The sequence below is a fragment of the Petaurus breviceps genome, unplaced genomic scaffold (assembly GCF_028583685.1).
Source record: "Petaurus breviceps papuanus isolate PSGF00001 unplaced genomic scaffold, PetGlider_PUasm1.0 78, whole genome shotgun sequence".
NCBI classification, from domain to species: Eukaryota; Metazoa; Chordata; class Mammalia; order Diprotodontia; family Petauridae; genus Petaurus; species Petaurus breviceps.
Genome location: NW_027186502.1, coordinates 2,652,176 through 2,677,527, shown reverse-complemented (window position 1 = coordinate 2,677,527; position 25,352 = coordinate 2,652,176). Strand labels below are relative to the sequence as shown.

Here is a 25,352-nt window from a genome sequence, read left to right as displayed (position 1 = left end):
TTTTCCTTTTTATTAATAAATGTTTTTGTTTACTATCTCTACTCTAAATGTTAAAAATATAATATTTCTTACTATATAGAGAGTACTTACATATTTAATACATTTTGTTCCCCATTATCTTACAAGCCAGAGACAATAGTAGTGAGATTAGACCCAAAACAAACTGCACCTGCAGAGCTCAGCACAAATCTTGCTGAAATGCTGAAGCCAAGAAAAGCATGTAAATGAACCAGGATGCTGGGACCCATCCTGCTTATCTTAATAAAATGTCTGTATCCAGAATTAAAGAAGTATCCTACTTATTTTTTTTAGAAGTAGAAGTACTAAATTATGTAGCTTCAACAATGCAGCATTTAGAGGGGATGCCTATCATTTGGGGAATGGCTGAACAAGTTGTGGTACATGAATGTAACGGAATACTTATTGTTCCATAAGAAATGATGAGCAGTCTGATTTCAGAAAAACCTGGACTTATATGAACTGACACTGAGTGAAGTGAGCAGAACCAGGAGAACACTGTATACAGTAACAGCAACACTGTGAAATGACCAACTTTGGTAGACTTAGCTTTTCTGAGCAATGCAGTGATCTAAGACAATTTCAAAAGACTCATGATGGAAAATGCTATCCACATTCAGATTAAGAATTATGGCTTCTGAATGCAAATCAAAAAATACTATTTTCTTTCACTTTTTTTGTTCTTTCTTTCTTGTGGTTTTTCCCTTTTGTTCTGATTCTTTTTTCACAACATGACTAATGTAGAAATATGTTTAATATGACTGTATGTGTATAGCCTATATCAGATTGCATGCCATCTTGGGAAGGGCAGAAAGAGAAGGAGGGAGGAAAATGTAGAATTCAAAATCTTATAAAAGCAAATGTTGAAACCTAAAAATAAATATTTAAAAAAAAAAATGCAGCATTTACTCATTTTCCCATTCTCTTGGTCCTTCAGACTTCATGTCAAAAGATATGGCTAAGAACTGTAGACTATCCTTCAAGAAACAAGTATCCCCTTGACAGGGTTAGAACTGCAGAATTCTTGATACTTGCAAGGAAAATCTATTTTTAAATGCAAGACTTTAACTACTGATTAGAAAAATTCAAATTAAAACAACTCTGAGTTACCCCTTCACACCTATCAGATTGGCTAATATGACAGAAAAAAAAGGAAAATAATTAAATGTTGGAGGGGTTGTGGGAAAACTGGGATACTAATGCACTGTTGGTAGATATGTGAACTGATCCAACTATTCTGGAAAGCAATTTGGAACTAAGTCCAAAAGGGCTATCAAATTGCAGACTCTTGGATCACTACTAGGTCTGTATCCCAAAGAGATTAAAAAACGAGAGAGAGAGGGAAAAGGACCTACATGTACAAAAATATTTATAGCAGCTCTTTTCGTGATGGCAAAAAATTGGAAATTGAGGGGATGCCCATCAATAGGGGAATGGTCAAACACATTGTAAAAGAAATGACAAGTAGGCTGATTTCAGAAAAACCTGAGAAGACTTAGATGAACTGATGCAAAGTGACTTGAACAGAACCAGGAGAACATTGTACATAGTAACAGCAACACTGTGTGATGAACTATGAACGACTTAGCTCTTCTCAGCAATACAATGACCCAAGACAATTTCAAAAGACTCATGATAGAAGGTGCTATCCACAGTCAGAGAAAGAACTAATGGTATCTGAATGCAAATCAAAGCATAATATTTTTCACTTTATTTTTTCATGTCTTTTTTTTGTCTGTATTTTCTTTCACAACATGACTAATAGGAAAATACATCTTGGATTACACATATATGTCATTTATCAAACTGTTTACTTTTCAAGGAAGAGAGAAAAAAGGGAGGGAGAGAACTGGAATTTGAAATTGGAACAAAATAAAATAAAAAAAAATGCAAGTTTTTTTTTCTTGCACTACAGATGTGCAAAGGGGGCAGATTACTGAAAAATTATATCTCACTAATAACTGCTCAATGGTAAATCTACATGTGACACTACCTGAGAGTTTCTTTTGGCTTCATAATCTTAACAAAGTGAAGATAATCACAGGAAGTAAGAATGACGTTATTTGCCTTAACTGAAGCATCAAGCATTTCTGTTGCACTCTCTTTCACGGATTATAGTGCCTTACTGATGTATACCAATGTCTAAATGTATCTTCCTGCTATTACTAAAACTCTGAAAGGGAAAGGAATGGCTATGTTTGACCTGGGCTTGTAAAGCACTAATATAAATAGGAAATATTACACCATTCCATGAGGTCTAATTCTCTTGTCTCCCAATCTATCTAGCCTCAATCTTTATTCTGACCTCTATAATCCTGAAGCACCAACTCTCAGCAGAACATGTAGAATTGATGTCACATAAAATTCATTGTCTTCTCCTTGAATTTCCCAATTCCCCTATTTTTGTTGAGGGCAAAAATCAACCTTCCAGGCACCAACATGCATAACTTCAGTCATTCTCAACTATTCCCTATCTCCTATTCTCCATATCCAATCTGGTGACTTAAGTCTACCTCTAATAGCTCATATCCATCTACTTCTCTTTGCTCACAGGAATACCACTCTAGCTTAATACCTCAACAATTCTGATCACCTTCTTCTTCAATACCTGCCAAAATAATTTTCCTGAAGAGAAAGTTTAAAGATGTCCTGGCTCAAAATGTCTAGTGGTTCTTTATTGTTTTAAGATAAAATAGATAAAATTCCTCAGCTTGGTATTTAGAGCTTGCATGATAAGAATTCTGACTTAGTTTTTTTAGTCTCATTTCACACTAGTATTCTCCCTCGTGAACTCTATAGTCAGACTGGTTTATATGCTGTGATCAGAACTTGACAACCTCATTTCTGCCTCTATGCCTTAGAACATGTTGTTCCTTATACTCTTCAACTGTACCTTTTAGCATCCTCAGCTTCTACTTTAAGGCATAGCTTAGGTGCTATGCTTATAGGAAGACTTTCCTGATACCTCTACCTTGCATTTATTTTTAAAAAAGATTTGGAAAGCAGCTAGGTGGCACAGGAGACAGAGCTTTGGGCTTAGAATCAGGGAAGACTCATCTTTATGAGTTCAATCCTGGTTTCAGACCCTGTGTGACGCTGGGCAAGTCACTTAACCATGTTTGCCTCAGTTTCCTCAACTGTAAAATGATCTGGAAAAGGAAATGGCAAATCACTCCAGTATCTTTGCTAAGAAAACCCCAAACAGGGTTAAGGAGAGAGTCAGAAACAACTGAAATAACTGAACAACAAACAAAAAAAATTTTTATTCTCCAGCAGAATAGAAGCTCCTTGAAAGCAGGGGCTTTTTGCCTTTTTGTCTTTCTATCCCCAAATCCTAGTATAGTGCTTTGAATTTGGTGGGTGCTTTTAATAAAAGTTTGTTGAATGGAACGGTAATGAAATTCCATTATTTCCTGTCTTATATTATGAAGTCAAATGAGAAGCCAGGATTCCCAAACTAGCCTACTCAAATTGTTAAAAAACCAAAGTCTTCAAGTTATATCTCTATGAAGTCCCCCACTACTGGATTTTCCTTATGCATTTGTTCATTCCTTTGAAAACTGTTATTGATTTCCAGACTCATACTATATTTTCCTAGTGTAGCCTCACCATAAGAGAAGGTATCTGGAAGAGGAACACCATGGCCAGCTAGCTCTTGGAAGGTCCAGAACTTATTGACACAATTCAGGATAGCTTGAGGTCGGTTCATCAGCCGGCATCCCATCTTCTCTAGGTGACGTAATACAGTGATATCACTATCACTCTGCACCCAAGGTGTTGGTACCCTTACTACCACCACCTGGGGATAGGCAGTGATCAACTCTCCATTGATTCGGAGACCTGCAAACAGAGGGAAAAAAAGTGAGTGGATTAACTTAAAAGTTTCAAAGGAGATGGAAGAAAAGACACAACAAAGCACAATAATACATATATTTCAAAGCACTGTTCATGTAATACCTTGCATTGTTATTAATCATTAAGACTCATGATGACCAACAGCACACACTTCAAAACTTTGGCAATATCCATAGTTTCGTAAATTAAATTTTCTCTTCAATAGACCAGACTAAAGGTTATATAGTATTGGAATGGAGAGGGATATTTTCTTAACATTGTGTTTTTTTGGTAAGAAACCACTAAATTCATTACTGAAATCCCCAAACTATGATCCTGAATGGTTTTCTTCAAGGTGGCTCCTTTAATGAAGGTAGCTGTAATGGTAACAGGAATTGAAGATCTTCCAGTAGCTCTACATGTATAGGTCATTACACATACCCTAGAGCCAGAAAGAATTCTTGAAACCAACTAATCTAATTTTGTTGATCCAAATAAATTTAATTCACTGACCATTTGTTAAGCATTTACTAAATGAAGAGATGCATTAAATATATACAGTAAAATAAATAAAACACAGTTCCTTCTCCACAAAATTTACAAGATAGTAATATGATATACCTTAGCATACTATGAAAATGGGCACTTATTTGACTCTGTAAGAATCCTGGGCAAGATTCCATGACATCCTGTGGTAAACATTTCTATGTTTTTATTAGTCTTAGAGTCAGAGTTTTTATTTCTCATCAAGGATTTATAAAATTTTTTCCTCTTCTGGGTTATTTAGATCAAACTTAGTAAGGAGATACTAAATGACTAGCCTCAAATACATTAAGACTGAAATATGAGAAATGCTAAATAATTTCAATTTCTTTAAATATCAAACACAAGAAATTAGAAGAAGACTGAAATATAATGTGTAATGGGAATGGGAATTTGAAGATCTTCTCTGCCCCTTAATAGACCTAGGGGGGAGTTTGAAGACCTCCCCCTGCTTTGAAAGTAAACTCTGACCCCTAATAGGCTGAATGTAATCACATGGAACCTGTGATGGAGGGAATTTGCTGAAGGGTACAGCAAAGTTCACAGGAAGCTTCCCTGCTGTGAAGATTAACTCTGCCCCCCAGATAGGCTAAATATAAAACATGGAACCTGTGGTGGGAGGAGTTTTGCTAAAGGGAAGCAGAGCCCACAAGAAACTGGTTCAGAGCTAGCCAGAAGGTGGGGAAGAGAAAGGTGCCTAGGAAAGGAGATAGAGAGTTTTGTGAGTAAATATTGATCTTGTATTGGTTTGTGGGAAGGCTGAAGAATGGCATGGCTCTCAGTGTTATTATGGCTTCTGAATAACTTTGGTACTAGGAGGGAACTGGCTTCTTGGTTTTGGCTTTCAGTTTTCTGGTGTCTAAATAAATCCTTCAGTTCTATACTCTATCTGGAGAATCTGGTATATTTTTCGATCAACCATCATGCGATACTTACAGTCATGGTCTTTATTGTGATCATGGGCACTGTAAATATTGCATTGGCGCTACATTAATGCAAATTAGATTTAAAAAGGAAAAAGAGCTTGACTAGGAGTTCTACCATACCCCCATTTCCTGGCCTTCCATTTACTTCTTAATCCATTGAATCCGTATTCTAATTCTACTACTTGACTGAAGGTTACTAATGCTTAATCTTATTTAACTACGAAATTTGATGGTCTTTCCTCAATCCTCAATCTATTCAACCTCCTTTTATAGCTTTTGACCCTGTTAATTGCCACTTCTTCCCTTAGCTTTCATGAGACTGCTTTCTCTTGGGTCTCTTCTAAACACATTGTGTTTTCCTTTTGCTGGATCAACATCATCCACTTAGCCACTAAAAGGTGAGTAACTGTCAAATGCTCTATCCTTGGCCTGCTGCTCTCTAAATCTTGTTAGTGATCTCATTAATTTCTATGGGTTCAATTACTAAACCCTTATGAAGATGACTCCCAAATCTATATATTTAATAGTAAATCTTGAATTCTAGGAATGCATAACAATTATTTATAAGACTCTTACTAGATGACCCACAAATAGAATGAGTTCAACTTATTTAAAATAGAACTTATTACATTTAACTTCAAGGATATTACTCTTTTCCAAAGTTCCCCATTTCTATTGATGGTACCATCATCCCTCCAATCTTTAAAGAACCCAACCTTGGAATCATCCTTGATTCTTTCCCTTCCTTAAATCTCATATCCAAATAGTTGTCAATTGCTGATTTTTCTTCCATAGCATCTACTGCCATGTATAAACAGCTCTTGATTTACTGATGTGAATTTGCCTGTGGACATGGGAAAGGGAAAGGCACACAGTTCAAGGGCATGTGTTTGTGTGGGGGGGAGTCAGGGACAGAGAAGTAGAGCAGGACAAGGAACATGTTGGGGGATTGCAGGAACTGAAAGGAAAAACATACAGATACAGATGAGAGGATGGGTGATAGGTGGGGACCAGGGAACCAGTATTTGAGCACAGACTGACAGAAAACAGGTACAGGCTAGACGAACGATGGGTAGAATGGGGAATAGGTCACTCTCAGCTCTGGAGGTCTCAAATCAAGTCCCCAGTATGGTGGGGGCAGTGATTTCTCTGCCTATCCTGCTTTCACTTGGAGGTTTTTTTTCTCTTGGTGGGGAACTGAGGAGCAGGAGAGAGAGAGAGAGAGAGAACACACAGTGCAGTAAAGCTAACATAGGTTTTTGTGTTTTTTTTTGGAATGTGGTTTTCTTTCGGGTAAAGTTGTATGAGTAATGTGAATTTATGTAAAGTGAGAACTGTCTGTATACTCCTCTCCATTCAAAAAGTTACTACCATAGTTCAAATCCTCATTACTTTCATTGATAGTAATCAATACTGATCTCCTTGCCTCTGGTCTTTGGCTTTTTCTAAATCATTCTCCATGCAGCTACCAAACTAGAAAAACAGACTGGAACATGTCATCTCCATTCAAAAATCTTTATGGGTTTCATTTTCCTTTAGGATAAAACAAATTCCACTTTCATCAACTTCCTGGTCTAATTTCATAATGTTCCCCCTTTAAATAACTTTCCATTCCAGTCATGCTAGTTTGGTAGCTTTTCTGTGCTCACAATTCCCTAGAATGCATTCCTTTTCTTCACCTTCATGTTACAAAATCCTTAGCTTTCTTTAAACCACAAATCAGGGCCACCTTCACTAGCCCTTTCTTGATTCCTTCCAGTTATTAGAACACACTTCCTCTTGAAATCATTTTGTAGGGCGGCTAGGTGGTGCAGTGAATAAGAACACCAGCCCTGGAGTCAGGAAGACCTGGGTTCGGATCTGGCTGCAGACACTTAACACAAAAACTAGCCATGTGACCCTGAGAAAGTCACTTAACCCCAATTGTCCTCCAAAAAGCAAAAAAAAGGAAGAAATCATTTTGTATAAACTTTGTATTTACTTGTGTATATGCACAGCCCCTACTATAAATCCTTCAGGAAAAGTTTTATTTTCATCTTAGTGTCCCCTGAACTATTCCCTACACATAATAGGTTCTTAAATATATGTTTTTTGAACTAGAGGGAAGAGAATCTCCTAAATATGTGTATTTTTAAATTAATTTAAAATGCTTTATTGATTTTTTTACACCAAGTCATATAATCATTCAACCCCCCTCCCCCAACCTTCCCTTGTGACAAAAACATCTGATACAGAAATCTTGTCTAACAATGTATTAAATATTCTGTTCTAGTAGCATCTCTACTCTCCCACTGCGAGGGATATTTCTGAATATTTTTAAAGAATAAAACAATCATTTGTCATAGAAGAAAATGGTAGGAAGGAATTTTAAAAATAACCAGTTTTCTAATCCAATGTGACTTGCAGAACTGGACTAATTTCACTAATGTTTTCGCTTGGCATGAGCATACCTACAATATGCATAAGAAACCACAACAAACATTTCTCAACTACCTTCAATATGCATAGGTCTGTGTTAGTGTAGATACAAAGATTTCTAAAATGCTAATCTCGAATCAAAAAGATTTATTTTGGGGGAGTGATGAGGAATACAACATGTAAAGCAAAGTATAAAATTAAGTGTATGTAATTAAGATAGGGTGTGGTGAGGCAAAGAGATAACAGAGAAAGATTCTGATTAGTCATGAAAAAAGACTATGGTAAGCACAGCAGACAGATCTTGCAAATGTATGGATGGTTAAGGTGAAAAGGCAAGGTCAGTTTTGTACATTTAATTAAGCTTAAGGTAGATAGGGGACATCCAGTTTAGGATGTCCAATAGGAAGTTGGAAATGAGGTAAGGGCTGGACAAGTATATCTGAGTCATCTGCATAAAGATGATATAACTGAATCCAGTGAGGAATGATAAAACCAAGCAAAACAGTATAGAGGGAGAAGAGAGACTAGGACAGAGCCTTGAAAGGCATCCATCATTTGTGAGAGTGACTTGGATAAAGTTCTAGCAAAGGATTAGTTGAACAGATAAGGAGAGTCAGCAGAGGGCAGGGCCACAAAAATCTAGAGAAGAAACTCTAAAAGAAGAATGATTAGACCAGAAGTTAGTCTACAGAGAGTAAAGAAGAGAATGAAAGGAAAGGAAATGAAGGCACTTATTGCAGATAGCATTCTTTTAGGAGTTTAGCCATACATAAGAGTTCAGATATAGGACAACAGCTAGCATGGATGGAAGGATCAAGTGAGGTTTTTTGAGGATGGGGGAAACATGGGTGTGTTTGTAGCCGGTGGTGACACAAAGACAAGATAAATGAAAGAGTAGGAATGATAGGGTAGTTTGCTAGAAGTCAATGTACTAGGCACTGAGAATACCAAAAATACAAACAAAATAGTTACAGCTCTCAAACAGCAATAGGTATACCACATGGATAGAGAATATATACAAAATTATAAAGAGTATTTCAAGGAGAATGCAGTAATAATTGTAAGAGTTGGAAAGTATTGTAAAAGTGGCTTTTTAACTAAATGTGTTAAGAGTTTAGGAAACAGAATAGTATTGGACATAAAGATCCGAGAATGGGAAGAGATGTGTAATTCTGAGGTATATAGTACAGCAAAGGAGGAAACTCATGATGGATAACCTCAATGTTCTAAGAGGAGAAGCTATTTGCTAGTAAAGAGGTTGAAAGCAGTATAGCAAATTTGAAAGAGGTAGGGAAAAGAGTACCTAAGAAGCATGAGATAGTCAATCATAGATAAATAAATGATTTCAGTGCATCAATGAGACCCCCACTGAAATAAATTTTTTTAAGGCATACAGCAGAGGAATATGAATTTCTCTTGCTACATTTGGCAGCATGACTTGAAGGATAACCCAAGGTTGAAGACTGTGAAAGGCATCAGACAACAGAACAAGGGGACAAAGAATTCAAAGGTGGAATTTAGTCTAGCTGAATTAATTGATCAATTCAAGGTCACAACTATGAAAAGGGAGGAAACTGAAGCAAGCTGGGAAAAGGGAATTTTAAGATGATAAAAGTGGTAAGAGCTATAGGAGATGATAAAATGCAAGGTATGACCATCTGTGTGAATTACCTAATTGAGTAAAGATGTAGTTCCTGAAAGGTAAGACTGCTGTCAGGGTGTTTTAAGGGACACAAATGTGTACAATGAAATCTCCATGTCTAAGGGCAGAGTTTCAGATGGAGAGGTACACAGTGAGTTAAAGACTGGAATCTTCATAAAGAAGGGAGAATGACTTAGAATCTGGTTGATTATAGCCATGTGAATCTAGGTGAACCTCAAAGGAAGAGAAATTGTTAAATGATTACGGTAGATGGCAGGCCTTTAAATTATAATGGGGAGCAAGGCCTTGGCTGATTCTTCCCTTGGACTTCTGCTAGGGACAACAAAAGAAGGTACAACAATCACTGGCCAATGGATGTGATATCTTCTGGAGAAAATAAGATTTTTCTGAATGCATGAAGAGTCATAGGAGATAACTTACATTCTGGAAAATTTCCCATGGTTAAAATTTTTTTTAAATGATCTTAAAGGAGGTAAACATCAGTTATCTTTAAAATTAACACTTAATTTCTCCTATATTAGATAAGCAAGGTATCTAGTCTATGAGTTCTTTGGGATACAACAGTATATCACTGACTCACATTGAGCCCACTTTTAAGTTACAACTTTCTGACTGTTTTCAATCACTTATCTCCCCCATCCTGGTATGTAGTTGGGTTTTTTTTTTAACCTTCATAATAGTGCTTTACATTAATCTTTATCATATTTATCTTCCTAAACTTCATTCTACCATTTCATCCTATTCATATATTAAGATCCCAATTGTGGCATCCAAAATATTAGCTGAACCCCACTTCTTTTCATCTGCAAATGTGCACTCTACCCTCTCCCCCCTGACCAAAGATCTGGATAAAGGCATAAAAAGAATGCTTATCAAATTTGTGGAAGACACAAGCTGGGCAAGTCAACACACCAGACATTAAGAATCAGTACCCAAGATGATCTTAACAAGCTTCAATAAAAATGGATCAAATCTAATACTACTAATAATAGGGATGGGGGGTGGAGCCAAGATGGCAGAGTAAAAGCAGAAACTTGCTTGAGCTCTGGCTCCAACTACCTCCAATACCTGTAAAATATAACTCTAAACAACTTACAGGGCTACAGAACCCACAAAGTGACAGAAACAAATCTCCCACCGAAGGCAGACTGGCAGACCGACAGAAAGGTCCATCGCACCGAATTGGGAGCCAAGCACAATTCCACATGAGCCCCAAGGGCCCAGACCTGGGGTGGCCCCAAACAGCAGCACAGACCAGCCATGGCAGACTTCAGGAGAATGAACCACCAGCAGCTGTGGCAGTTTCCAGACTTCTCACCCCATAAATGCCAAAGAGAAAGTAAAAGGTCAGTGGGGAATTCTGTTGGAACTGGATGACAGAAAAGCATGGTCTGGCTCCTGCACCCAGAGCAAGAGGTGGTAGGGGCACAGCGGCTGTGTGGCTGCCTCTGGAACTTCTGCCTGCAGATTGTAGGGGCACCAAGCAAGCTATTCAGAGGGTAATTGCTTTTGCTTTGACCTGCTTGGATCTGGGTCACAGTCTTGGGTAGTGGTCCTGGGGTGTGTGGTCAGTGCACAAGAGCCTATGGTAGCTGTGGAGAGGGTGCCCTCCTCAGACCTCTGACAATGTGAAAACCCCAGCAATTTGGGACACAGCTCTCTCCATTCTGGAAGCAGAGTTCTACAAGGGCAAAGAGCTCAAGTGTCAAAGTAATTGATTAGCAAGATGAGCAAGGAGAGGAAGCACAATAAGACCATAGAATCCTTTTCTGGGGACAAAAAGGTTCAAAACATGGAACCAGAAGAAGACAACAAAGCCAAAACTCCTGGATCAAAAGCTTCCAAGAAAAATATGAACTGATTACAAGCCATGGAGGAGCTCAAAAAGGGTTTTGAAAATCAAGTAAGAGAAGTGGAGGGAAAATTGGGAAGAGAAATGAGAATGATACAAGAAAATCAAGAAAAGTGAGTCAATAGCCTGCAAAGGAGACCCCCCCAAAATACTGAAGAAAATAACACCTTAAAAATAGACTAACTCAAATGGCAAAAGACACCCAAAAAGCCAATGAGAATGCCTTAAAAAATTGAATTAGCCAGATAGAAAAGGAATTTAAAAAACTCACTGAAGAGAATAATTCCTTCAAAATTAGATTGGAGCAAATGGAAACTAATGAATATATGAGAAATCAAGATACTATTAAACAGATCCAAACAAATGAAAAAATACAAGGCAATGTGAAATACCTCATCGGGAAAACCATTGACCTGGGAAATAGATCCAAGAGAGATAATTTAAAAATTATTGCAATACCTGAAACCCATGATCAAAAAAAGAGCCTAGAAATCATCCTTCAAGAAATTCTTATGGATAATTGCCCTGATATTCTAGAACCAAAGGGCAAAACAGAAATTGAAATAATTCACCAATCACTTCTTGAAAAAGATCACAAAAAGAGAACTACTAGGAATATTATAGCCAGGTTCCAGAATTCCCAGATCAAGGAGAAAATATTACAAGCTGTCAGGAAGAAACAATTTGAATATTGTGGAAACACGATCAGGATCTGGCAGCTTCTACACTGAGGGATCGAAGGCCTTGGAATATGATATTCCGCAGGGCAAAGGAGCTGGGATTAAAATGAAGAATCACCTACCCAGCAAAACTGAATATCATGTTTCAGGGGAAAATATGGTCACTTAGTGGAAGAGAGGACTTTCAAGCCTTATTGATGAAAAAAACCAGAGTTGAATAGAAAATCTGACATGCAGATACAAGAAGCAAGAGAAGCATGAGAAGGTAAACAGGGAAAAGAAACCATAAGGAACTTATCAAAATTGAACTATTTACATTCCTACATGGAAAAAAGATAATTTTAATCTATGAAACTTTTCTCAGTATGAGAGTAATTGAAGGGAATAGAAATGTGTGTGTATTATACACACACACACATATATGTCTATATAGGAGGTTATATGGGCATATAAATACATGTCAATGTGTGTATATATATATATATATGTGTGTGTGTGTGTGTGTATGGGTATACATAGAGGGCACAGGACCAATTTAATGGGAAGGGATGATACTTAAAAGGTGAAATTAAGAGGTGAGAGAGGAATATAATGAGAGGAGAAGAGGAGAGACAGAACGGGGTAAATTATCTCATATAGAAGAGGCAAGGGAAAATGGTTACAATGGAGGGGAAGAACAGGAAGGCAAAAGGGAATGGGTCAACCTTATTCTCATTGAATTTGGTTTAGGGAGGGAATGACATACATACTAAATAGGGTATCTCACCCTACAGGAGAGTAGGGAGGAAGGGGATGAGAGGGGGGATGAAGGAAGGGAGGGCAGGCTGGGGGAGAGGGAAGTTGGAAGCACCCACTTTTGAAAAAGGACAGGATCAAAGTAGAGAATAGAACAAGTGGAAGGTGGGACAGGAGGGAGGGAAAAAAATTAAAAAGAAAAAAAAACAGAATAAAGGAAAAAAAAAGAAAAAGACCTAGGGTTTTTGTTAAACTGAAAGCTCAATTGGAATCAAGTACAACATAACAACAACAACAAATTATTTAGCAATTTTAATCTGCATTCAAAGAGACATAATATACAGAACAAGAAAGGTGACACTTCTATTGTACTCTACTTGTCAGACCATACCTGCATTTATATTTAATTCTTGGGGGCACATTTTCAGAAGAACCCCAACAAACTAGTTTAGGTGCAGAGCAAGCAAGATAAAGGAGCTAAAGATCTCTTCATAGGAGGACTGACTTGTATTTTCATAGGGAAGTGCAATAAACTTGTACTACTTCATCTCAAAAGGCAGAGTTAGGAAGGGTAAGTAGAAACTGAAGAGAAACATATTTAGACTCAATGTAAAGAAACACTTCCAAACTATGTGAGTTATTTAAAAGTGGAATGGGGTCCCCTCAGCAGTGAGTGGATTCCCCATCAATGGAGAGGATAGGTCTGCTTTTCCAGACATTATAGAAGGGATTCCTTTTCAAGTACAGGTTGTACTATACTGTATCTGAGTTCCCTTCCTACTTTAACAGTTTAATTCAGAAATATCAGTGTACAACCTGAGATTAGAAGAAAATATACTCATTACCAGTCTTTGTCTTAAGACTGCAATGCCCAACTAGAAAAATAATTTAGCTCAATAGTCAGTTGAATTCAATACCACTACTAGGGTTGTATCCCAAAGAGATCATAAAAAAGGGAAAAGGACCTACACGTACAAAAATATTTATAGCAGCTCTTTTTGTGGTGGCAAAAAAATGGAAATTGAGGGGATGTCCATCAATTAGGGAATGGCTTAACAAGTTGTGATATATAAATGTAATGGAATACTGCCGTGCTATAAGAAATGATAAGCAGGCTGATTTCAGAAAAAAAAACTGTACTTACATGAACTGATACAAAGTGAAGTGAGCAGAACTAGGAGGACACTGTATACAGTAACAGCAACACTATGTGATGATGAACTTTGAATGACTTAGCTCTTCTCAGCAACACAATGATCTAAGACAATCCTGAAAGACTCATGACAGAAAATGCTATCCATATCCAGAGAAATAACTGATGAGGTTTGAATGCATATTGAAGCATACTATTTTTACTTTTTTTCCCCCACAACATGATTGATATAGAAATGTTTTACATGACTGCACATATATAATCTATATCAAATTGCTTATTTTCTTAGAGAGGGAGGAAGAGAGGGATTGGAACTCAAAATTTTATTTGAAAGTTGTCACTACATGTAATTGGAAAAAATAAAATACTATTTAATCAGCAGAATTTAGATAAGCAGAAGAATTTCTATCATTTCAGTCAATAATACAGAAAATTATTCAACATTTTAAAAGTTTTTTAAGTCACTATTAATGGGGGACTTTTTATGTGAACATTTTCAAACATCAAATCAGAAAAATTACCAAGTAGCACTGAAAGATGTTAGTTCCTTTAAGGTTTCAACAAGAAGCTTTAAATCACATTGAACTCTTATCTGGCCTTCTAGGTAGTTTTGTCTTGTCCATCAAGATTGTTTCCCAGGAATTCAAATCACCATCCTTCAAAATGAGGCTCCAGACAAAGGTGGTTACTCTTGAACAGAACAAGTGAATATTGAGAAGTGTAACAAAAGTTCAGATGACTCTCTCGAGTGACAAATCAATCATTATAATATTGAGTTTATGAAGGTTGGCTTAGGATTTAATTAATATGTATTGCTCAATGATGAGAACTAGTAGGCCTTTTTCTTTTAAAGAAAAATACACTATATCTATATTCTAACTCTTGGGAGAAATATTTTCATTTGTGTTTTCCACTATTATATCTTTATATAACATGTCTCTGTATATCTCTCCTGATTCCTTCTCCTTAATTTTCCTAATATCTTATTTCCATGTTTCCTCTACTTTTAACTCCATTACCCACAGCCAAATTTCATTTTCCAAAGAATGCATAATTTGAGAATGAAGAGTAATCTAGAATTCATTCATTTTGCTGATTCCTCTTCATAATTTAGGGACTAGGGAGAGGCTGCTCTGGCAGCTCACCTCATTATCATGAAGCACCGCCGCATTGCAGCTGACACAGTCATGTGTCTGGGAAAAAAAGCAAGCAGGCAACTGCTGCTCCATTTTAAAATCAGTGTTGAGGTCAAAGTAAAGTGACGGGCTAGATACTACTAAAATAAAAAGAATGCATATGCTATGTCCCAGATATACTCCGCCTCCAAACCTATGATTGGTTGAGGGTCAAATAAAACAAATTCAATGAGGAAGAATGTAAAATTCCTAGCCAAGTAACAACTCAGTTAAAGCTCTTTACCCTAAATAATATAGTTGCCCTGTATGTTTGTCAATGGAGGTGAGACACTAAGATATATGATAAATAGAGCCAGAGTTCAATTATGAATATTAATCTTCTCTAGTAACCAGAAAAATATGAGCAAAATATTCCTTAGGACATGTAGTGCACACTAGTCTTGGTAACAGCAAACCCAGGAACTAAGTTTTCTTACCAAAAGGTAAAATCTATTTGATATACAAATTTAACATATCAAATACATAAGGACTTAAATGAAGAAATATTTGGGGTGGGGGCCAGCTAAGTGGTGCTGTGGATAAAGTGCTGTTAGAAGTCAGAAAGATCTGAGTTCAAACCTTACCTTAGACACTTACTAGCTACATGACCTTGGGCAAGCTTAATTGTTTGCCTCAGTTTCCTCTGAGCTGGAGAGGGAAATGGCAAAGTGCTCCAGTATCTTTATCAAGAAATCCTCAAATGGCGGAGATGCCCATCAATTGGGGAATGGCTGAACAAGTTGTGGTTTATGAATGTAATGGGATACTATTGTGCTATAAGAAATGAGGAGCAGGAGAACTTCAGAAAAACCTGGAAAGTCTTATATGAACTGATGCAGTGAGCAGAATGAGAACATTATACATAGCAACAACCACAGTGTGTGATAACTGACTTTGATAGACTTAGCTCTTTTGACAGGATTTTGATAGGACTCATGATGGAAAATGTCATCCACATCAACAGAAAGAACTATGGAGTCTGAATGCAAAGCAAAGCTGACTATTTTCTTTTTCTGTTGTTGTTTTGTTTTTTTCTTTCTCGTGGTTCCTCTCATTCGTTCTAATTCTTCTTGTTGTGTTTGTCCTTCATTTTCGAAGCGGACCATGACATCAGGAAATTGATGACTCACTCACTCAAATTCTTCTACACAACATGACTAATGGGAAAATATGTTTAATAGGAATGTATATGTAGAGCCTATATCAGATTGCATGCTGTCTTAGGAAGGGGAAGGAAAAGGAGGGGAAGAAAATTGAAAATTTATGGAAGTAAATGGTGAAAACTAAATATAAATAAATAACTTTCAAAAATTTATTTTTAATTTATGGAAGAAAACAAGCATTTCCATAGTGTAGTATAATTTTAAAAAGATGATTACACACGAAGCTGCAAATATATTATGTACTATTTCGTTTTAAATATATAAGTTTATGATGTAAATTAAAAAACAAACCAACCCCCAAAACCTCAAATGGAGTCACACAGTCAGACACAACTGAAACCAATGAACAACAACAACAATGCTTGAAGTATGAACTAAGTTGTAAAGGGGAGAAAAGCCTTTATATATTTTTAAAAAAATCAAATTATTTCTTTTTGATTATTAGACAGGAGATATTGGAAAACAATTGTCTCCTCTCTACCCCACTCAATATCAGAGCACTGATTTTTTTTATTTACATTGAGATAGTAATTCATTTAAAAAGAAATTTTCAAAGGCCACAAAGGGAGGAATGGTGAAATGTATCATTTAAGACACTGCTACTAAAGTAAGGCATGAAAATTAGCAGCAGTCTCCCAGCAACAGAGTACAGCAGAGAGGGAAGGAGAAGGAAAGACATCTCTGTTATTATAAGCAAAGAAATGTTAACTCCTGACCATTTTGAAAGGAGCTAAGTTTTCATATGCAACCCCAAGTTGCCATAAGACATTTATATCAATTAGCTTATAAACAGCTTTGTCAACAAAAAGATGTTTACTCAAATTTACAGATTGGGAAGATCTTTCTAAACTTAGATTAAAATTAAAATTAAATCCTTCAACCCAGAGATCTCACTGAGCATATACTCCATGAAGGTAAAGATTTTTTAAAAAGGATCTTATACACAACACAGTATTCATAGCAGCAATTTTTTTGGTAGCAAAGAATCAGAACAAATGAGATATCCATCAACTGGGAAATGACTAAATAAGTTGTGATACATGGTTTTGATGCAATATTGCTATTCCATAAGACAAAATAAATATGAAGAATTAAAAAAAGTTTGAAAAGGCTTATATAGGGGCGGCCAGGTAGCACAGCAAGTAAGAGCACCGGCTCCAGTGTTGAGAAGACCTGGAGATCGAATCCCGGGCTCAGACACTTAGCACCCACCCAGAAACACCTGGCCGTGTAACCTTGAGCAAGTTACTTAACCCCGACTGCTTAAAAAAAAAAAAAAAAGGCTTACATAAAATGATGCAGAATGAAATGAAATCAAGAAAACAATACATACAATGATGATACCAATATTAGTGGAAAGAACAAGAAGAATAGAATGCTATATAGCTATAATAACCAAACTCTGCCTGAGAAAAGGGTGGAGAAAATATTTTTATCTCCCTTTTTTAAAAAGATGGGGGGAATTATGGGTATGGCATACTGCAGGGACTGTCATATTCAGTTGATATATTGTTTGATTAGGGTGTTTTTTTTTCTCTCCTAAAAAAATTCTTCTTACATGGTATGACTTAGTAAGAAAAACAGAGGAATGTATTCAGAAAGAAAGATAGTATAAAAATAACCCAAAACAATATAAACAGTAATTAAAAAAAATTTTTTGATGTAAGCACTTTGAATATCTTATCTTGTTTGGGCTTAAAAACAACCAGGTAGGTCAAATTATATGAACAGGCAGTTTTCAGAGAAAGAAATTAAAGATATCTATAAGCATATGAAAAAATTTTCTAAATCACTATTGATTAGAGAAATGCAAATCAAAACAACTCTGAGGTACCACATCTCACCAATCAGATTGACTAAGATGACAAAACAGGAAAGTGACAAATGCTGGAGAGGATGTGGACAAAATAGAACACTAATGCATTGCTGGTGGAGTTGTGAACTGATCCAACCATTCTGGAGAGCAATCTGGAATTATGCCCAAAGGGCTATAAATAATTTCATATCCTTTGACCCAGAAATACCACTTCTAGGGTTGTATACCAAAGAGACCATAGAAGCAGGAGGAAGACCTATATGTACAAAAATATTTATAGCAGCTCTTTTGGTGGTGGCAAAGAATTGGAAATTAAGGGGGTGCCCATCAATTGGGGAATGGCTGAACAAGTTGTGGTATATGCATGTAATGGAATACTATTGTGCTATAAGAAATGAGGAACAGATGGACTACCTGGAGAAGCTTATACGAACTGATGCTGAGTGAGAAGAGTAGAGCCAGGAGAAATTTGTACACAATTAAAGATACAACGTATGTATGATGACCAATTTTGATAGACTGGACTCTTCTCAGCAATTCAGGGTTATAAGTCAACCCCAAAAGTCTTATGATGGAGAGAGATGTCTACATGCAGAGAAAGAACTGAGTTTGAATCCAGATTGAAGCAAACTACCTGCTCTTTTCCTTTTTCTTATTTGGTTTTGTTTCCTCTTTCCCATTGTTCATTCCATCTGATACAATTCTTCTTTATAACCTGACTAATGTCTAATGTGAAAATATTTGCAGATACTATACTTGATTGTATGTCGCCACGGGGGAGGGAGAGAAAATTTGAAACTCAAGGAATTGTGGAAATGAATCTTGTAAACTAAAAGTAAACAAATTAATAAAGACCAAAAAAAAACAACCAACCAACTAAACAAAAACCAAACAACGAGGTACCACAAGTATCATCTCCACTTTACAGATAATAAACCTGAGAAAAGTGACTGGAAGAAGTACTGGAACCAAGGACTCAATGACTCCATCTCAAGCACTTTATTACATCATGCTGCCACCATTAAAGCAATACAGTATTATAAGTGATTAAAAAAGTAAAATAAACAGAATGGCTTCAAGTTTCAACTTCTTCCCATTGCAGGGTTGCCATGAGACATTATGACAAAAATTGCCAAAAGGAACAATAACTTCAAAGTAATCTCTCCCTCCTCTTTTCCCTCCTTTTCTTCCTACTAAGGACTAACCATATAAATTGATATGCATATCAACTAGTCCAAAATGAGGGAACCTTCCAATTACCTAATTTTTTTGGGAAAATGATTTTCTCAATAAATGGCTTCACTGTCAGGATCCCATCAATTAAAAATGAGATTCTGAAAGTAAGCTTTTCAGAGAATTATTTGCCTGAATAAATGGAAAAAAAAACATTTATTAATAGCTATGTGCCTAGAAGATACTATTCTAAGAACTTAGAATTCAAACAGAAAATACAAGACAATTCCTATTCTCAAGGAGTTTGGGCTTTAATTAGGGTAGACAATATGTAAGAAATCTAAAATCATGCTTTACCATTCTCAAGGAAATTTACAGCCACAATGCTTCAATCATACATGACTAAATGTGGGGAATACTCGAGTCAGAGTAACAGGGTTAATGGAGACAGCATATAACATTTCTACCACATATGTACAAAAACATTTTGACAAGAACAGTGTGTTGAGTTTAATAAGATGAAATTCAATAGGGATAAATTTAAAGTCTTATACTTACATACAAAAAACCCTACTTCACAAGTACTAGAGTGGGGAGTTATATGATTTGATAGCAATTGTTCTGGAAAATATCTGAAAGTTTTAGTAGACTGCAAACTCAATGAGTAAATATCGTGATGTGGCATCAAAAAAATGTAAGATGAGCTCCCTGCCACGGCGCTTACCTCACAGAGCCATTGGGAGGCCAGGCCCAGGGAGTCGTTGGGGTTGGCTGCCCACGCTTTGCAGGCAGGGACACGGGAGAGGAGTGTCTGCTGTTCCTGTCCCCCTGGGCTCCGGCCGCCCATGGACCCGGTCATCTTTGAGGAACAGCCGCCTGTGTTGTCCCATGGCCAGGGGCCGCATCCAGGTGACAGGGCACATTGGACAAGGCGGCCTGACACCTGGGCCTAGTCAGGTCCCCCATGGCCAGTGACCCCGTGCCAGCCCTGCTCTGGACCCAGGAGGTGGGCCAGATGGTGGCAGGCCAAACCCGGAAGCTCCTGTTACAGTTTGGAGTGCTGTTCTACACCGTTCTCCTCCTCCTCTGGGTGTCTGTCTTCCTTTATGGCTCCTTTTACTACACCTACATGCCCACAGTCAGCCACCTCAGCCCAATCCACGTTTCCTACAGGACAGACTGTGGCTCTGCTGGACCCCTTCTCTGCTCCTTTCCTGTTGTCAACGTCTCCCTGGTTAAAGGTGGACCTGATCGGGCGCTGATGTGCGGATGGCCTTACCGAATTTCCCTGGAGTTAGAGATGCCTGAGTCCCCAGTGAACCAGGAGCTGAGCATGTTCATGGTCACCATTGCTTGCTACACCCATGGGGGACGAGTCATCTCCTCTTCTGCCCGTTCAGCTCTGCTGCATTACCGGTCCACGCTGCTTCGACTGCTGGACACCCTTATCTTCTTGGGCCTCTTCTTGTCTGGCTTTGAAGAAAAAAAGCAGCTCCTGGAGGTGGAATTGTATGCAGATTACCGGGAGGACTCGTACACACCGACCACAGGAGCAGTGATCAAGATCCACAGCAACCGTATTCAGCTCTATGGGGCACAGCTCCAGATCCACGCCCACTTCACAGGGCTCAGGTATCTGCTCTACAACTTCCCGTCACTTCGGCTGTCATCGGCATTGCCAGCAACTTGACCTTCCTCAGCGTCATCGTACTCTTCAGCTACCTGCAGTGGGTGTGGGGCGGCATCTGGCCCAGGCACCGCCTCACCTTGCAGGTGACAAACCAAGGCAAGGATGGCTCCCAACCAGAAGGCCAGAGAAGGGCCCCTGCCAGACAGCCAGGGCTGGGGCCAAGAGGCCTAGCAGAGCTAACCAGGCTTCCAGAGAAATCGCAGGATGACTGGGTCCACGCAGCTGTCCTTGGGGCGGGGAGTCAGCCGCCAGAGGAGAAAAGGCCTGAAGTACATACAGCCTCTTAGCGAGGGGGCTGGATCAGGAGACCAGAGATGGTTCTGGCTCCTGGGAAGACGCAGCCCTGCTGACTGAGGCCAACCTGTCCTCCACCTGCCTGGGGACCCTGGGCAGTGCCGACCCTCCAGACAGCACTGAGAGCCCTTCAGGTCCCCCCTCCCCCCCCTCCACTCAGCCTGCTCCAGATCTTGGGGGGGGGGGGGGCGGCTGCGCTGTGGCCCTCACACATCCACCACTTTCCTTTGCCCTCTATCCTTTCACTCTTTTCTCCACAATAAACTTTTTTCACGCCAAAAAAAAAAAGTAAGATGAGCTTGGGCTTCATTAGGAGGGCATAGCTTCTAAAAACAGGAAAATGCTAACCCCACTCTACTCTGTCTTCAACAGATTTTATCAAAAGTACTGTGTTCAGTCTAAGATGGACAAGCAACAGAGGCACAAACAGACCATAGAATCCTTTTTTGGGAACAAAAGGGATCAAGGCATGGAGTGGGAGGAAGACAACGAAGTCAGAATTCCTGCTTCAGAAGCCTCCAAGAAAAATATGAACTGGTTACAGGCCATGGAGGGGCTCAAGAAGGATTCTGAAAATCAAGTAAGAGAAGTGTAGGAAAAATTGGGAAGAGAATTGAGAATGATGCAAGAAAATCATGAAAACTGAGTCAACAGCCTGCTAAAGGAGACCCCCCCAAAATACCGAAGAAAACAACACCTTAAAAAATAGACTAACTCAAACGCCAAAAGAGGCCCAAAATACCAATGAGGAGAAGAATACCTCAAAAAGTCAAATTTGCCAGATGGAAAAGGAATTTCAAAAACTCACTAAAGAGAGTAAAGTAACTCCTTTAAAATTAAATTGGAACAAATGGAAGCTAATGACATTATGAGAAATCAAGATACTATAAAACAGAGCCAAACAAATGAAAAAATAGAAGGCAAAGTGAACTAATTCACTGGAAAAACAACTGACCTGGAAAATAAAACCAGGAGAGATAATTTAAAAATTATTGGACTACCTGAAAGCCAGGATCAAAAAAAGAGACTAGATACCATCTTGCAAGAAATTATCAAGCAAAATTGCCCTGATATTCTAGAATCAGAGGACAAAACAGAAATTGAAAGAATTCACCAATCTCCTCTTGAAAAAGATCCCAAAAAGAAAACTCCTAGGAATATTATAGCCAAATTCCAGAGTTCCCAGGTCAAGGAGAAAATACAGCAAGCAGTAAGGAAGAAACAATTTGAGTATTGTGGAAACACAATCAGGATATCACAAGACCTATCAGCTTCTACATTAAGGGACTGAAGGGCTTGGAATATGATATTCCAGAGGTCAAAGGAGATAGGATTAAAACCAAAAATCACCTACCCAGCAAAACTGAGTATAATGCTACAGGGGAAAATATGGTCATTCAATGAAATAGAGGCTTTTCAAGCATTCTTGATGAAAAACCCAGAGCTGAACAGAAAATCTGAAGCAAGAGAAGCATGAGAAGGTAAACAGGAAAAAGAAATCATAAGGAACTTATTAAAGTTGAACTATTTGCATTCCTACATGGAAAAAATGATAATTGTAACTCATAAGATTTTTCTCAGTATGAGGACAATTGAAGGGAATATATATGTATATATGTATACATGCATACATACATATGTATATATAGGCAGGTGTATGTGTATATAAATATATATGTGTGTGGGCATATGTATGTTCATGTATACACAGACAGAGGGCACAGGGTGAGTTGAAAATGAAGGGATGATATCTAAAAAATAAAATTAAGAGGTGAGAGGAATTTATTGGGAGAAGGAGAAAGGGAGAGATAGATTAGGGTAAATTATCTCATAAAAGAGGCAAGAGAAAACTGTTACAAAGGAGGGGAAGAACAGGAAGGTGAAAGGGAATGGGACAACCTTATTCTCATTGAATTTGGCTTAAGGAGGGAATAACATACACACTCAATTTGGTTATCTTTACCCTACAGGAAAATAGGGGGGGTAGGGGATAAGAGGGATGATAGAAGGGAGGGCAGACTGGGGGAGAGGGTAGTTAGAAACAAACATTTTTGAAAAGGGATAGGGTCAAAGGAGAAAATAGAATAAGGGGGGGGGGGGGTAGGATAGGATGGAGCGAAATATAGTTAGGCTTTCACAAAATAACTACGGGAATTTGGGTAACTACACATGTACAACCTATACTGAATTGCTTATCTTCACAGTGGGGGCGTGTAGATGAGGAGGGAAGAAGGGAAAAAAAATCTGTAACTCAAAGTTTTAAAAATAAATGTTTAAAAAAATTTTGTTTTTTTGATAGACTGGACTCTTCTCAGCAATGCAGTGATATAAGTCAATCCCAAAAGACTTGTGGAGAGAAATATGTGCATCCAGAGAAAGAACTAGAAAGAACTGAGTTTATATCCATATGGAAGCAAACTACCTGATCTTTTTCCTTTTCTTGTTTGGTTTTATGTCCTCTTTACCATTTTTCATTCCAACTGATACAATCCATCTTTATAACCTGACTAATGTATAATGTGAAAATATTTATAAATCCTATACTTGACTATATGCCGCCATGGTAGGGAGGGGGACAAAATGTGAAACTCAAGGAATTGTGGAATTGAATCCTCTAAACTAAAAGTAAACAAATTAATTTTTAAAAATTTTGCTTTTTACATGCAACTGGGAAATAAGATATACAGGCACTAGGGTATAGAAATCCATCTTGCCCTACTAGAAAGTTAAGGAGGTGATGAGGGAGGAAGAGAAAACAGACTGGGGGAAGGCGTATTCAGTAGGCTTGCTATTTGGGGTGAGGGGTAGGGGAAAGATGGGGAGGAAAAATTGTAACTCAAAATCTTGAGGAAATGAATGTCGAAAACTAAAAATAAATAAAACAAAAAACTAATGAATCATCATGTATTGAATGTGAATGTATTTTATGTGAAGATCATATACCATAACTATTATAATTTATAGGCATTACACATTTTTTGACTAGGAAGAAGTACAGCCAGTCTATGGTCATTGTTTCTACTTCCTGACCTGCTCCTGTATTAATAAGTTAAGTTCCATAAAGGAACATGTGAAAGAGGAACTGGAAAATGTATGACTATTTCACTCTTCACCCTCACATCAGGTATGGCTGGTAAAAACTAAAGGTGAATGGATCATCTACCTGGCTCTGAGAGTTTTTTTTTTTTGAGACATGTTATGAAGAAAATGAAAAGTTTTGCTATTTCCTGAAGTGTGCGGAATGGAGGCAGGAGCACCCTTCTCCCAAGTGCCTAAGGAAAAAAAGACAGAGTTGTAGCCATCATATACAAATTTGGCATTAGTACTCAGGAATCTTTTGGAGATGGAGAATAGTGGTTGTCCTGCTCTCTGAACAAAGCTTTTATGATGACAAACTGAATATGGGTAGTTGGGAAAAGGACCAGCCTCAGGGAAGGGGGAAAAGGAGAGAGGAAAGAATTTGGAACACAAATATTTTTTTAAAAAGAATGTTAAAAATTGTTTTTACATGTAATTCGGGAAAAAAAAGATTACTAAAAAAATCATAATAGAAATCTTTCAATTCCATCTACCAATTATGCAAAAATTTTTGTTGAAATCCAGTTAGAAAATTTCTATCCTCCTTGGATGTTCCTGCAAATAATCAGAAGATGCTACTTTTTGATATTTTAAACAAATGGTTCTAAAATCCACTGAAGATTTTAAATAGGTTAGAAAATAGTTTCCAAATATTTTAGTGCAGTAAGGTTTTTTTTAAATAGGTGATGCATCATTTTCAGCAACAAAAGCTTAGTCCTAATACTTCAAGGCACAATATACACTTCATCAAAGTTTGATCCTTAATGATAGTGTATATAAATCTATATTGTAAATAATCTTCTTGATGAAAGTATCCTTTTTTGGGGGACTGAATTCTTGCCAGATCTGATTTAGATGATCACTGATTTTACCTACCATTGTGGCTGAGGAAGAGTTAGAAGTATTAGGTAGGTCATTTTCTGCTCATTTACTTGTTCTTATGTTATTATCATTATCCTCAATCTATGGTTTCTTTACAGAAATTTTTTAAGCCACTTGCCCTTTTTTATGAGGGTTAAAACTAAGTAATATATCCATCCATCAATCTACTTAAATAGGTTTGCATAAATTGTAATAGGCTGAAAGAAAATAAAGGAGCAAGGGCACTACTATCCAATTTTCTAAAATGCAGGATACCTCA

General features: G+C 37.6%; 1 protein-coding gene and 1 pseudogene across 5 annotated transcripts in view; one reads left to right on the top strand and one right to left on the bottom strand.

The window, feature by feature from the left end:
• The window catches only part of RIMKLB (ribosomal modification protein rimK like family member B), a 96,685-nt gene that overhangs the window by 37,238 nt on the left and 34,095 nt on the right, over positions 1-25,352 (bottom strand). For all 5 annotated transcript variants that reach the window (XM_069106096.1, XM_069106098.1, XM_069106100.1 and 2 more), the window contains exon 3: positions 3,628-3,858. In XM_069106096.1, coding sequence (XP_068962197.1) covers positions 3,628-3,858 — 231 coding nt within the window. The remainder of the gene's footprint in view (positions 1-3,627; positions 3,859-25,352) is intronic.
• LOC138175555 (seipin pseudogene) lies at positions 17,703-21,430 on the top strand (annotated as a pseudogene).